The following is a 13,269-nucleotide window of genomic DNA, read 5'->3' on the forward strand; positions in this document are numbered from 1 at the left end:
CGCAGGCCCCCTTCTCTAAGATGGCTCTAGGACTGATCAATCTCTGAGACTGACTGGAAACCAGCCCAGTGAAGGTTGGTTTCTGATAGATCTGCCTGGGCTAATGTGAGGGCTCGAAGCTCACAGCATGACCCATTGGGAGATTGTGTGAGTCAAGCTGGGTGAGACCTTTGCAGACCATGGAGAAGTCATTCAGGGGGTGCCATGCCCCAGAACATGAATGTAGAGCTCGGCAAGCAGGCCTGGGCACCCTGGGAGGCTGGGACCTGCCCTGGGAGTCCAGGTGGTGGGAGTGGAGGCAGGGAGGCCACCTTGCAATCTGGTTGAAGCTGTGTGCAGGGAGCAGACTGCTGCTGGAAGCAACTTCCCCACCACCACCCCAAGAAGGCCCAGGTGGTTTGCAAGTGGGGACAGAGGGCAGGCCAGTCATGGAGACCTTCGGCAAGGACAAAGGCCACCAGGCTTAGTTCTCAGCATGGCTCCCCGCCAGCTGCACGACCAGGGTTAGATGATCAACTTTACTCCAATGAGTAAGCTTCCTGTAAAGCTGGGAAAAACAGTCCACATTGCAGCCCAAGGGGCAGCATCAGCTATAGTGCTTGTAAGAGACTCTTCCATCCTCACAGGGATGCAGGAATCTCACGTGGTCACCTTCCCTCCGTGGTCAGTTTGCCTCCGCCCTCTTCCATCCTTTGAAAAACAAAAGGCAGCAGGTGAGCAGATCCCGAAATAAGACCCTGAACCCACAGGGGTCACCACCCTGGATGCTGGAGGAGAGAATGCTTTTGTTCAGCAGGGTCCTCAAAGGTAGACATCCAGTGGCTGCTGATAAAGGAGGCGGTCCCCCACAGGGACTTGTGGAACTGGTTTCTGGGTACTGGTCACGAGGCTTGAGACCTGGAAGGAAAAGGGAAGGATGGAGGTGGAGAAGGAGCTTGACTTGGCCCCTGAATCTGCACCCATCGGCTTTGGAAAGGCCCAGCCCAGACCCACCTCTGAGCCATGGGGCTGAACTCCACAGAGCTGAGGCTGGAGGACAAGCTCAAGGCTGGTCAGTGGAGGTGACATTGAGCTTGGGGCTTCGAAAACAGGAGGCAAGATACCCCAAGCTCTTAAGACTCTGCACTCACCCCACCAACCAAGTGCTGTGCTGTGCTAAGTGGCTTCAGTTGTGTCCGACTCTGTGATTCCATGGACTGTAGCCCACCAGGCTCCTCTGTTCATGGGATTCTCCAGGCAAGAATACTGGAGTGGGTTGCCATTTCCTCCTCCAGGGGAACTTCCCGATACAGGGATCAAACCCCTGTCTCTTACATAGGGCCAAGAAACAATACCAAAGATGATGGGCCAAGAACCCAGGGCTGGAAGTCAGAAACAGTGCCCAGAGCCCAGCTGAGGGAAACCCAGATGTGTGCACACACCTCTCCCTGAGCCGTGGTGGCCACTGTCAGACGCCTAGGAGAAGGACAGCATGAGAGCCCAGACCAGAGACAAACCAGCCTAAGAAAGCTGCGTCCTAATGAGGGCCTTCCTGGGGCAGGAGAACAGGACAGAAGGGAGACCCAGCTGGCAGGACTCACCTGCTTACTTTGGCCGTGGTGACTCCGCCTGGTGGGCAGATCCTAAAGCCCTGGGTGGGGTGGGCTCAGCTGAGAGAGGCAGTGGCCGACAGCTGGGTGTGGGCTGCACGAACTGGTTCGCAGAAGCCAAGTCCTTACCTCTGCGTTAAGAGAGAGACTGCTTTCTCTTTGTTGATCTCAATGGCCAAGGGAAGGCACGGCCTTAGCAAAGTTGAAGTGGCAGTCACGATACTTGAATCCAGTCCTGTCGAAGGAGTTGTATACTACAAGCTCACAGGCTTACGAGTTTTGGTTTTTTGTTTTTTCTTAATTTTATCTTTGGCTGTGCTGAGTCTCTGATGCTGTGTGTGGGCTTTCTCTAGTTGTGATACATGGGCTTCTCACTCCAGTGGCTTCTCTTGTTATGAAGCACAGGCTATAGGGAGCTCAGGCTCAGCACATGGGCACACAGGCTTAGTTGTCCCATGGCATGTGGGATCTTCCCAGACCTGGGGTCGAACCCGGGTCTCTTGTGTCTCCTGCATTGGCAGGCGGGTTCTTTACCACTAGCACCACCCTCTTTCCATAGGACATATTCTAGAAGATCTAAATACACTCCCTGGAAGAAACAACACATCCCATCTTTTTTGAAAGATTTATTTTTAATTAAAAAATAAAAGTTATCTTAACATATCTGCATTGCAGCTTCAGGGATGGCAACTGAATCAAGCGAGAAAAACAAGGTTTATCAGTTCCTGGGTCACCTGACTACCTTATAATGGGTACAAAGGCACACGTGTCTTCAAACAAACTTTATTCTATTAACTCAAAACTCCCCCCAACTCTTATCTGCCCACCCTCACCGACCACCCCTCCCCCCCAAAAAAAACAACAATCAAAAACATTAAATTTTCTTTTAAAGCTACAGAAATAAGTGCTGAGTCAGCAAGGAACCTGGGCATGCTGCCCACTCCTCCATCTCTGCTTTGATGGCTAGCTGCTCCGAGGCTGGTCGGAGTGTCCCCCATCATGCCAGGGGGAGCTTGGACCTGGACAGCTCCACGGCGTCACCCCAACTGGGGCTGGCAGTTCCAAGGCACTGTGTCCCTTAGTCAAGGGCTTGTGTGGCTTAGGCAGCCTTTCAGGAAGAGCAGGCCAAGGCTAGCAAGTCTTCCTCAAAAGCTGGAGCTGAGAGCCGTGGGCAGGAGGGAGGGAGCCGGCCGTGGTCTTCTCCCCCAGGTCTCGGGCTCTTGGCAGCTTTCTTCTCCCTGGTCTCCCTGCCCTCTCTCTTTCCCTTCTTCCCAGTCTCCCCCTTCCCCTCGACCAAGAGTTTTATTTTAGCTTGATGGTGGGGGTTCCGGAGAGGCTACTGGCAACTCCTGGGCCTGGCCTGGGGACTCAGCCACCTCCACAGGGACAACGCGTGCCTTTGGTTTCTGCATATCACAGAGCCCCTCCAGGCTCTGGGAGGGCTCCAGGAGCTCCTGGCTGTGAACCTGACTGTTCAGCTTCTCTTCAGCTTCTATCTCTTCTGATGTGGGGATGGAGTTCTTCTTGGGACGACCTTTGGGTTTTGTGGGTGCTTCCTGTCCACCTTTAAGAACCTACGTAGGAGACAAATGAAATCAAATCTAAGAAATAACTTCTTCCCTCCACTTTCCCACTCCCCCATCTCTGAACCAGCGGTCCCCAACATTTTGGCACCAGGGATTGGTTTCGTGGAAGACAGTTTTTCCACAGACTGGGGAGGGGATGGTTTCAGGATGATAAAGGCACATTACATTTTATTGTGCACTTTATTTCTATTTTTATTGCATCAGCTCCACTTCAGATCATCAGGCATTAGATCCCAGGTTGGGCACCCCTGCTCTAAACCATTCCTTCCCGGCAATGAAGTTGCAAAGTTTGGCAAAAAATATTCTCCAGGAGTCACCTGCAGTCTACAAAGACAGCTTCATTCATGAAAGGTTCAATGTACTTTTAGTCAGGATCATTTCTATTAAATACAATGATCATAAATACATTAAAAATCCAACTTCAAAAATAGGGAAACAAGTGAAAATTAAAATATGAGTGTGACAGCAAGTTGATAAGTTAAAAGAAAAAAACAGTGTCACAAACAGGAAAATAAACACTCATATGTCTGTATAAAAGTGTAATTGGTACAGCTTTTTCAAAAGACAACCTGAGGATGCAAATCAAAAGTCTTAAAAAAAAATGTGCATAATGTTTGACACAGAAATTCTACTTCTAACAATTTAGCCTAAGGAAGTCATCAAAGATTGGGACAATGACTGATGTGCAAAAATGTTCATCACAAAAATGGCAACAACAGCCAGAAAAATACTCTACAGTTTCCACCATATAATTGAGTACATAATTATAGTATATGGCAAAGAGAGAAAACTTAACAACCATTACAATCATTATATAGGCGAACATATAATAACATGGGAAATATTAATATAGTTTTGTGAAAATGGGTTCTAAACCAGCATAATTTAATTTGGTGGCTAGACAACTACACATTACCCTGCTTGTAGTCTCAAGATCAAGGATAATTTCAATTCTTTTTTAATGTCTTTTTAAATTTTTCAACAATGATCATGTATTTCTGTAATCAGAAAAGGAAATATGAAACATATGGTTTTATGTTGTTTGAAGAAGCAGTAACACATAGGAGAGAGTGTGTTCTTGTTTTGAAAGTAGAATAACTAGATTAAACACCAACTGTGCCCCTTGTCTACTTTGTTTTTGGGAGAGTCCTTTAAAGACTCTGGGCCTCAGTTTCCTATTCTGTGAAAGAGCGATGCATGCGTGCGTGGTAAGTCACTTTAGTTGTGTCCAACTCTTTGCAACCCTATGGACTGTAGCCCAGCAACTCCTCTGTCCTTGAGATTCTCCAGGCAAGAATACTGGAGTGGGTTGCTGTGTTGTCCTCCAGGGGATCTTCCCGACCCAGGGATAGAACCTGGGTCTCCCGCGTTGCTGGCAGATTCTTTAGCATCTGAGCCACAGGGGAAGTCCAAGACTGAGGAATTTCCAGACTGTTCTCTTAAGGCAAGAGCACCATGTTATATTCCAATCAGCAGTATGTGAGGGCTCCAGTGCTCCACATCCTCTGCAAAACTCATTTTTTAAGGGCTGTTTTGATGTGAACCATTTTTAGAGCCTTTATTGAATTTGTTACAATATTGCTTCTGTTTTACGTTTTGTTTTGTTTTGGCCTCAAAGTATGTAGGATCTTAGTTCCCCAGCCAGGGATCAAACCTGTATTCCTTGCATCGGAAGGTTAAATCTTAACCACTGGACCAGAGGGAAGTCCCAGTACTTGTTACTACCTGTCTTTTTCATTCCAGCCATCCTAGCTGTTGTGAAGTTGCTTTTCATTGTGGTTTTGATTTGTACAACGCTGATAATTATTGAAGTTCATCATCTTTTCATGTGCTTATGGGCCAGTTGTATATCTTCCTTGCAGAAGTGTCTATTCAAATCCTTTGCCCATTTAAAAATGCGGTTGTCCTTTTTAATTACTGAGTTATGAGTTCTCTATTAATACTAATACATTGGATGAAAGCCCCTTATCAGATAGAAGATTTACAAATATATTCTTCTGTTCTGTGTTGCCTTTTCAAGTCATTTCTAAAAATGTTTATTTATTTATTGGCTTCATTGCTCCTTGGCATGGGGGATATTATCAGTTCCCTGATCAAGGACTGAACCCATATCCCCTACATTGCATGGCAGATTCTTAACCCCTGGCAAATTAAGAAGGGAAGTCCCACCTTTGCACTTTGTTGATGATGTCCTTCAACAGAACAAGTTTTTAATTTTCATGAAGTGCAATTTTTGTTGCTATTGCTTGTGCTTTTGGTGTCTTATCTAAAAAGGTTTTGCCTAACCTAGGGTCATAAGCATTTACTCCAAAAGAAAATGTTTTCTTCTAAGAATTTCATAGTTCTTTTTTCCTTTTTTAATATGTAAATTTAATTGGAGGAAAATTGCTTTAAAATATTGTGTTATTTCTGCCATATATCAGCATAAATCAGCAACAGATATATGTATGTCCCCTCCCTCTGAGTTTCATAACTTTTTTTAAATTTAATTTTTTATTGAAGGATAATTGCTTTATAGAATTTTGTTGTTTTCTGTCAAACCTCATCATGAATCAGCCATAGGAGTTTCATAGTTTTAATGTTTAGTTAGGTTTATGATTCCTTTTGAGTTAACTTTTGCTTATGGTATAAGGAAAACCATAAATTTGCACTAAACACCTCCATTTAGCTGGGCATCTACTCAGCCACTGTACTTTCAATCCAAACAGCTAACACAGAGATATGAAGGGGACTTCTAACAAGATAGAGATGCTGACAGAATCAACCTCTGGGGAAAAGAGGTCTCTATATTCCTTTTCATATGTCAGTATCTGATTTTGGTTTCACTGTGAGCACAGGCTGTTGAAAGCACCCAAATGTGCCAAGATGAAATTGACGTGTTGAAAGCAGCTCCACTCAGTATGAAAGAGGTTATACAAAATCGAGTTGCCCCACGTAGTAATCAAGTTATAAAAGAGCAGGTCTAAGGAAGCCACCTAATTGGCAAAAGAAAGTCCAGCCCAGCAATTAGGGAACACCACCCACACAGCTTGGCTAGACCCCACCTGGCTGTTTTCCTACAGCATGAAAAAAAAAAAAAAATCAAAACAATCAGACCATTTTCTAAATGGAATAAAACATTCCAGCACAAGCAATAATTAGGACATAACTACACTCTTGGCTGCTTTCTGCACCTGACCTCTGGCCTCTGCCTCCCAGCACACCTGAGACATGCAATTATCTCGCAACCACCCCATGCTAAGACTACACACTCACGTGCACTCTGCGGCCCTTCTCTCAGGACCCCTCCTCCCTAGGCATCCCTGGAGCCAATTTACTTTCCTTCGTCCAGAGAGGCCAGGCAACCCATTGCACGTGAGGTCACACGCCTCTGGGAAAAACACCCAGCACACCACCTACTTTTATTAACCTGGCCCGCTGGCAGCCTTCCTCCAAACTCTAAAACTAGACTCTCCTGTGCCCTCCTGCTGGGGATGTCAGGACCTTCCTTCTCCACCTGCACAGGTGGGCGGGGGACGGGCACATTGATGGGAGGGCCCGGCTGTCAGCGCAGAGAGAAACCTTCTACCTCCCTCACTTTTCAGGCAGAAGTGGCTTGTCATGGTGGAAAAGCAACCCAAGGCAGAGCTGGGATTTGAATACAAAACCTCGATTGCCTGAATCTAACACTCTTATTGGTATTTCATTGCACGTAATGTGCAAGGGAAGGATTCAACTGATATTTCTACCACATTTATCTTACCGACCTCCTAACCTCCCAGCAGATCCTAGGCCATGGACTCATTATCCCATTGCCTTTTTGTTCCCTTTCTCTATCTGCTGCTCTATGGGAATGAGAGCCATGCTGTTGTCTAGTTGCTTCAGTCATGTCTGACTCTTTGCGACCCCATGGATTGTAGCCCACCAGGCTCCTCTGTCCATGGGATTTCCCAGGCAAGAATACTGGTGTGGGTTGCCATTTCCTTCTCCAGGGGATCTTCCTGAACCAGGGATTGAACCCGCATCTTCTGCATTGGCAGGTAAATTCTTTACCATGGAGCCACCAGGGAAGTCCAGAGAGCCATGTGACTGATGCTATTTCTCTGAAGTTGAGACATTCACCATCTCCAGCACAGATGTTCCCCCAGCTCACTGTTTAGCAGATTTTCTGCCAGAAGATGGGATGTTCCACTCAACTCAATCCTGAATGCTAAAGCACCAACTGACCGGGGAAGGCTTGCAGGTGGGGAGGATGCAGAAAAACACCTGACTGTCTTAACCAGCATCCCGGAAACTTGCAGAATTCATTTTCAGGTTATCTCTCCTGGCCTCCAAAAGTTGAGATTTTCTATAGACATGAATTTTGTGAATGGGTAAAGAATTAAAAACAAACAAAAAAAAAACACTGAGATGAACAGCAGCTAACACTTCTTGACTGTATCCTATGGGGCAGACACTGTTCTGGGTCCTACAGGGATTGGCTCAGATTAGCTCACTGACCTCATCTGCATCCCTGTAAGGTGGACATCAGGCATTTACTGATGAGGAAACAGGCGCTTGCCCACGATTACATAGGTAGAAACTGGTAGCAGTTACACAGAATTGTTGACCAGCTGGAGACTTTTGGTGCACAAGATGACCACTGGGCATGGTACGTGGCCCACCCAGCTCTGTGACTGGGAGAGGAAGGGACCACCCATCTGGACCCTCTCACAGAACAGAACCCTACTTTGGAGATGAAAAGTACCCCTGAATGATGAGGTACTTCTGGCCCGCTACGAAGCCTGCTGGGCCCTACTGGAACCCAAGCCAAGCAGAAACGGAAGGGAGGGTGCAGATCCCACCAAACGTGGGAGACCACATTTACCCAACCTGCCACAGGTTCTACACGCTGACCGGTAAAAACTAGTCAGAGATGCTATCTCGGTTCTGGCAGCATGCGAGTAACTCTGAGAAGCGAATGCTCTTTTTCCAGTTCCAGTGAGATTACTTGCCTTGAGACATCTTTATTACTCAATTATTCTTTTCTTTCCCAGTCCTTGAAGAGGCAGCCTTGAAAGTTTTACCAGGGGAAACTATGAAGCAATCAGGATCCCAACAATGCCTTGCTGTTTTGAGAAAGTCAGAACGTGACCCACACCTGAGCCACCTTGTTCTCCTCTTCACTCCAGCTGTTCTGAGGTCCCTGCAGTGCCCCTGTGTACTTCTGTTCCTTCCTTCAGCCTTTGACACCCTTCCAAACTTCATCTGGCAGGTGTCTATTCATCCATTAAACCCAGCTTAGATGGCACCCCTTCCAGGAAGCCCTCCCTTCTCCTACTGATGCTGAACCTTTTATTTCCTTCCAGTGTTGCCCTGATCACTCTGAATAATGAGCGACTTACAGGTCAGCTACCTCCACTGACTGAGTACCTTTTTTGAATTTTTTTTTAATGGATGGCCTGGTATCTTACTCATTGGAAAAGACCTTGATGCTGGGAAAGAGTGAAGGTAGGAGGAGAAGGGGGCAAGAGCAGATGATATGGTTGAATGGTGTCACCAACATAATGGGCGTGAATTTGAGCAAACTATGGGAGATAGTGAAGGACAGGGAAGCCTGGTGTGCTGCAGTCCACAGGGTCGCAAAGAGTAGGACACAACTTAGCAACTCAACAACAACAACAACTGGTGTCTTATAGCCACATCTCTACTGCCTGGTGAAAAGTCACTGCTCATAAGGTGAAATTTCTGGAAGGGGCCTGCCTTCGGTTGGCTTGTGGACTGCTCGGAGATTTAAATCTGTGCAGTTACTTCCATTTTGTTTTCTACGACATTGATAACTATCGACACACGGCCTGCAGCGGTGCCAGCCGTGCAGAGGCTGGTGGAAAACAGCTGACGTCAGTGGCAGGGGCACACGTGTTCCCCACGGGCACTGGGCGGTGCTGGCAGGGCTGGCGGGCTGTCAGTGCCTCCATCGTTTGAGTCACGAAAAGATCGCTGATAACCAACTCAAACAATGCCTCTGCCACTCAGGAGACATCAATTTTGATGACGATGATGGGACGGGGAAGGAGGTGGGTGGTGGAACTTGCACAAAAAGCAGTGAAGAGACTTGCCCAAAACCAACCAGGGAGGGGCACGCCGGGAAACACAGCCCAGTGTTTCCAGGTCCCAGATCTGGTTCCCTTAGAGATCAGTCCCCTAAAAGGCTCCATGGGTGTCTGAGCATTCTAGAAGTTGGGGAGCAACAACATGTTTAATCGAATCTTATTTATCTTTCCATTTCAATTTCTCCCTGCAAGCTGTCCCAATATTTCACTTCTCCTCTGGACTCTTGCTTGTGTGTGCTCAGTCATGTCTGACTCTTTGCGACCCCATGGACCGTAGCCCACCAGGCTCCTCTGCCCATGGAATTTTCCAGGAAAGAACACTGGACTTGGTTGCCATTTCTTCCTCCAGGGTATCTTCCTGACCCTGGGATCAAACCTACATCTCTTATGTCTCCTGCACTGGCAGGCTCATTCTTTACCACTAGCACCATCTGGAAGCCTGTTAGCAGGCAATAGCAAGAACCAAAGTTTTCAGAGAAAAAAATACATATATTGGATAAAAACACAAAATGGAGAAAACTCAAATCTATTACCCATTATCAAAAAGTGCCTATTAACTCTTTTTGTTTCTGAAAACTAGGTAGCTGGTGCAGGGGAAGGAGGTCTTAGTTATTTGGTCATTGTAGAAAATTCATACTCCAGCCCTTGAGACACCAAGGCTTGTGACCAGATGGCCTAGCAATTAGGACATCATGCAGGCAGGCCTGAGATGCTCGGTCCACAGGATAGGAGAGGGGGCCAGAGACCCAGCGAGAACATGGAAAGGCCTGGGTCAGAGGTTTCTTCCCACTCTCTTCCCAACTCTCCTGTTTTCTCTGGGCTTTGACCCTTGGAATTTTCAAAACTGGAAGTGAGACAACTGCTTTGGAAAATCTGGATTTAACTGTTGCTTTTTTTTGAATAAGAAAAAGAGAGGGCTAAGCCATTATGAAATGAGGTCCTTAAAATGTAGAGATGTTTCTTTTTTAAAGAGCTGTTTACACTAATTTGTTGTTGTTCAGTCACTAAGTCATGTCCAACTTTGTGCAACTCCATGGATTGCAGCACTCCAGGCTTCCCTTTCCTTCAGCATCTCCCAGAGTTTGATCAAATTCATATCCATTGAGTCAGTGATGCTATGTAACTATCTCATCTTCAGCTGCCCTTTCTCCATTTGCCTTCAGTCTTTCCCAGCATCAGGGTCTTTTCCAAAGAGCCAGCTCTTCACATCAGGTGGCCAAAGTATTGGAGTTTCAGCTTTAGCATCAGTCATTCCAGTGAATATTCAAGACTGATTTCCTTTAGGACTGACTGGTTTGATCCCCTTGCAGTCCAAGGGACTCTCAAGAGTCTTCTCCAGCACCACAATTCTAAAGCCTCAGTTCTTTGGCGCTCTGCCTTCTTTATGGTCCAGCTCTTATATCTGTACATGGCTACTGAAAAAACGATAGCTTTGACTATGTGGACCTTTGTCGGCAAAGTGTTATCTCTGCTTTTTAATATGCTGTCTAGGGAGAAGGCAATGGCACCCCACTCCAGTACTCTTGCCTGGAAAATCCCATGGACAGAGGATCCTGGCAAGCTGCAGTCCATGGGGTGGCTGAGAGTCGGACATGACTGAGTGACTTCACTTTCAATTTTCACTTTCATGCATTGGAGAAGGAAATGGCAACCCACTCCAGTGTTCTTGCCTGGAGAATCCCAGGGACAGGGGAGCCTGGTGGGCTGCCGTCTATGGGGTCGCACAGAGTCGGACATGACTGAACTGACTTAGCAGCAGCAGCAGCAGGTTTTTCATAGCTTTCCTTCCAAGGAGCAAGCGTCTTTTAATTTCATGGCTACAGCCACTGTCCACAGTGATTTTGGAGCCCAAGAAAATAAAATCTGTCACTGCTTCCACATTTTCCCCTTCTATTGCTATATAAATTCATTTAAAAACCAAATAGGGAACAACTCATCTGTAAGGCACTAGAGTGGTATTTGGGAAATCAGAGTCACTATACCATATGCATCAGAGGAACCTGGGTGCTAGTTAACACTCCCTGCCTTGGGCCAGCAAAGCAGAATCTTAGGAAGGGCCTTGAGTTCTGCATTCATACCTGCCACCCAGGTTCCTCTGATGCCCACTAGAGTTGAGAATTCTACAAGAGCAGGTGCACCCTACATGTCCTCTAAAAAACAGAGAGGACTGACTTCTATTCTTAGCTATTGGTGGGAGTGGGAAGGAAGTTCTTTGAAAAGGCTAGCTGCTGCTGCTGCTAAGTCACTTTAGTCATGTCCGACTCTGAGCGACCCCAGAGACAGCAGCCCACCAGGCCCTGCCGTCCCTGGGATTCTCCAGGCAAGAACACTGGAATGGGTTGCCATTTCCTCCTCCAATGCATGAAAGTGAAAAGGGAAAGTGAAGTCGCTCAGTCGTGTCCGACTCTTAGCGACCCCATGGACTGCAGCCTACCAGGCTCCTCCGTCCGTGGGATTTTAGGTGGGGTTAAAAGCAGCAACAGACAAGTCTGGAGGCTTCCTTTTTATTTCCAATGAAACTGTGAAAAAGAATATCCCTCTGGTCAGGAAATCCAGGTCAGAAAGAATTGCTCATCCTTTTGTTCAAACGGCCTCCCTCCCAGCCAGCACGGTAAAAGGCCTTCCAGTCTCTGGAGCTCAATCCACCAAAGGGTCCTTCCTGCCTTCTTGCCAGCCCTGTAGTAAGAATTCTTCCGATCATGATGGGCCCATGGTTAAGACTTATTCTCTTTCTTACCATTTTTTTCCATTTCATCCTGCGGTTCTGGTACCAGGTCTTCACCTGCAGTTGAGTGAGTCCCAGAGACTGGGCCAAGTCCAACCTAGAAGGCACGAGAGACAGGGGGATGATGAGGAAGAGGGGAAGGCCTGTTACCAACACGTGGACCTCCCCATTAAACCAGTTCCTCCCAAAGAGCTCTGCTTCCCTTCCCAGAATCCTATGGAGGAAACTGTGAAGCTAAAAAATAGATGCCCAAGCCTAAGAACTGTCTACATGGAACCTGAAAGGAATTTCTGAACCTTCACTGCAAAGTCCTCTCCCTGACCCGACAGACTCTTTACTCTGATCCTGTATAAAATGAAGGCTCTGACCCCAAATCCAAACTGGGGAGGAAAGGTAAAGTCCCATTTTTCCGGGTGGTAAGCCTCCTGCCACCCCCACCCCCGACCCCTGCTATCTCTACAAACCCCCTTGAAGGTTGCTTCCTCTGCACAGGTCACGTCTCAACCAGGGAGCTCTGAGTTCTCACTGGTCTCTGCTTCTCATGAGTTATTTCTGCCTCCCTTACTCCACTGCTTCCTTCATAATCACAAACGTGCTTACCGCATTCTAAATCAAGAACGAGGGCTCAAAAATACGTTTTGACAGGTTGACTCATCTTTCATCCCTGCCCTCAACTGTTACGGATTCCAAAAGGAACATTACATCCGTCCCCTTCCTGCTCCCCATTCCATGGCCAAGCGTGGTCCTACATTTCTCTGTAGCCTGCAGAGCCACCAGCCTGGGCCAAGGGACTTGGGTACACAGCCTCAGCTGCACCCAAGCTTCCCTGGGGCTTCCTTGGTAGCTCATCTGGTAAAGAATCCGCCTGCAATGCAGGAGACCTGGGTTCGATCCCTGGGTTGGAAGATCCCACAGAGGAGGGCATGGCAATCCACTCCAGTATTCTTGCCCCATGGACAGAGGAGCCTGGCCAGCTACAGTCCATGGGGTCACAAAGAATAGGACACGACTGAGCGACTAAGCACAGCACCTCAGCTTCAACTTTCTCTACTTGAGGAGTAACAAGCGACACCTCACCATCAGGAAGACCAGTGGTACAGGAGTGAAGGCTCCAGGTGTGGCTCCTGGCATGCCAGGTACCCTTCTCAGACCCCCTGCTTGGACCAGAGTGCCCAATTCAATCTCCAATAAGAAAAACCATTTTCCTTCAAGGACTTCAGCTCCTGGCTTCAATCCCCATTCACACCTATCTGCTTGCCCAGTAAAAGGGCTACTGTAAGCTGACAGTTTTATTGAAA

At 47.2% G+C, this 13,269-nt stretch overlaps 1 protein-coding gene across 1 annotated transcript in view; it reads right to left on the reverse strand.

Moving 5' to 3' along the window:
• Positions 1–2,200: 2,200 nt before the first annotated feature.
• Positions 2,201–13,269, reverse strand: part of BARX2 (BARX homeobox 2) — an 82,226-nt gene continuing 71,157 nt past the window's right edge. The window contains exons 3-4 of the mRNA XM_027532320.1: positions 11,984–12,068; positions 2,201–3,163 (exon numbers count right to left, since the gene is read on the reverse strand). Coding sequence (XP_027388121.1) covers positions 2,897–3,163; positions 11,984–12,068 — 352 coding nt within the window. The 3' untranslated portion in view covers positions 2,201–2,896. The remainder of the gene's footprint in view (positions 3,164–11,983; positions 12,069–13,269) is intronic.

The sequence above is a fragment of the Bos indicus x Bos taurus genome, chromosome 29 (assembly GCF_003369695.1).
Source record: "Bos indicus x Bos taurus breed Angus x Brahman F1 hybrid chromosome 29, Bos_hybrid_MaternalHap_v2.0, whole genome shotgun sequence".
Lineage (NCBI taxonomy): Eukaryota > Metazoa > Chordata > Mammalia > Artiodactyla > Bovidae > Bos > Bos indicus x Bos taurus.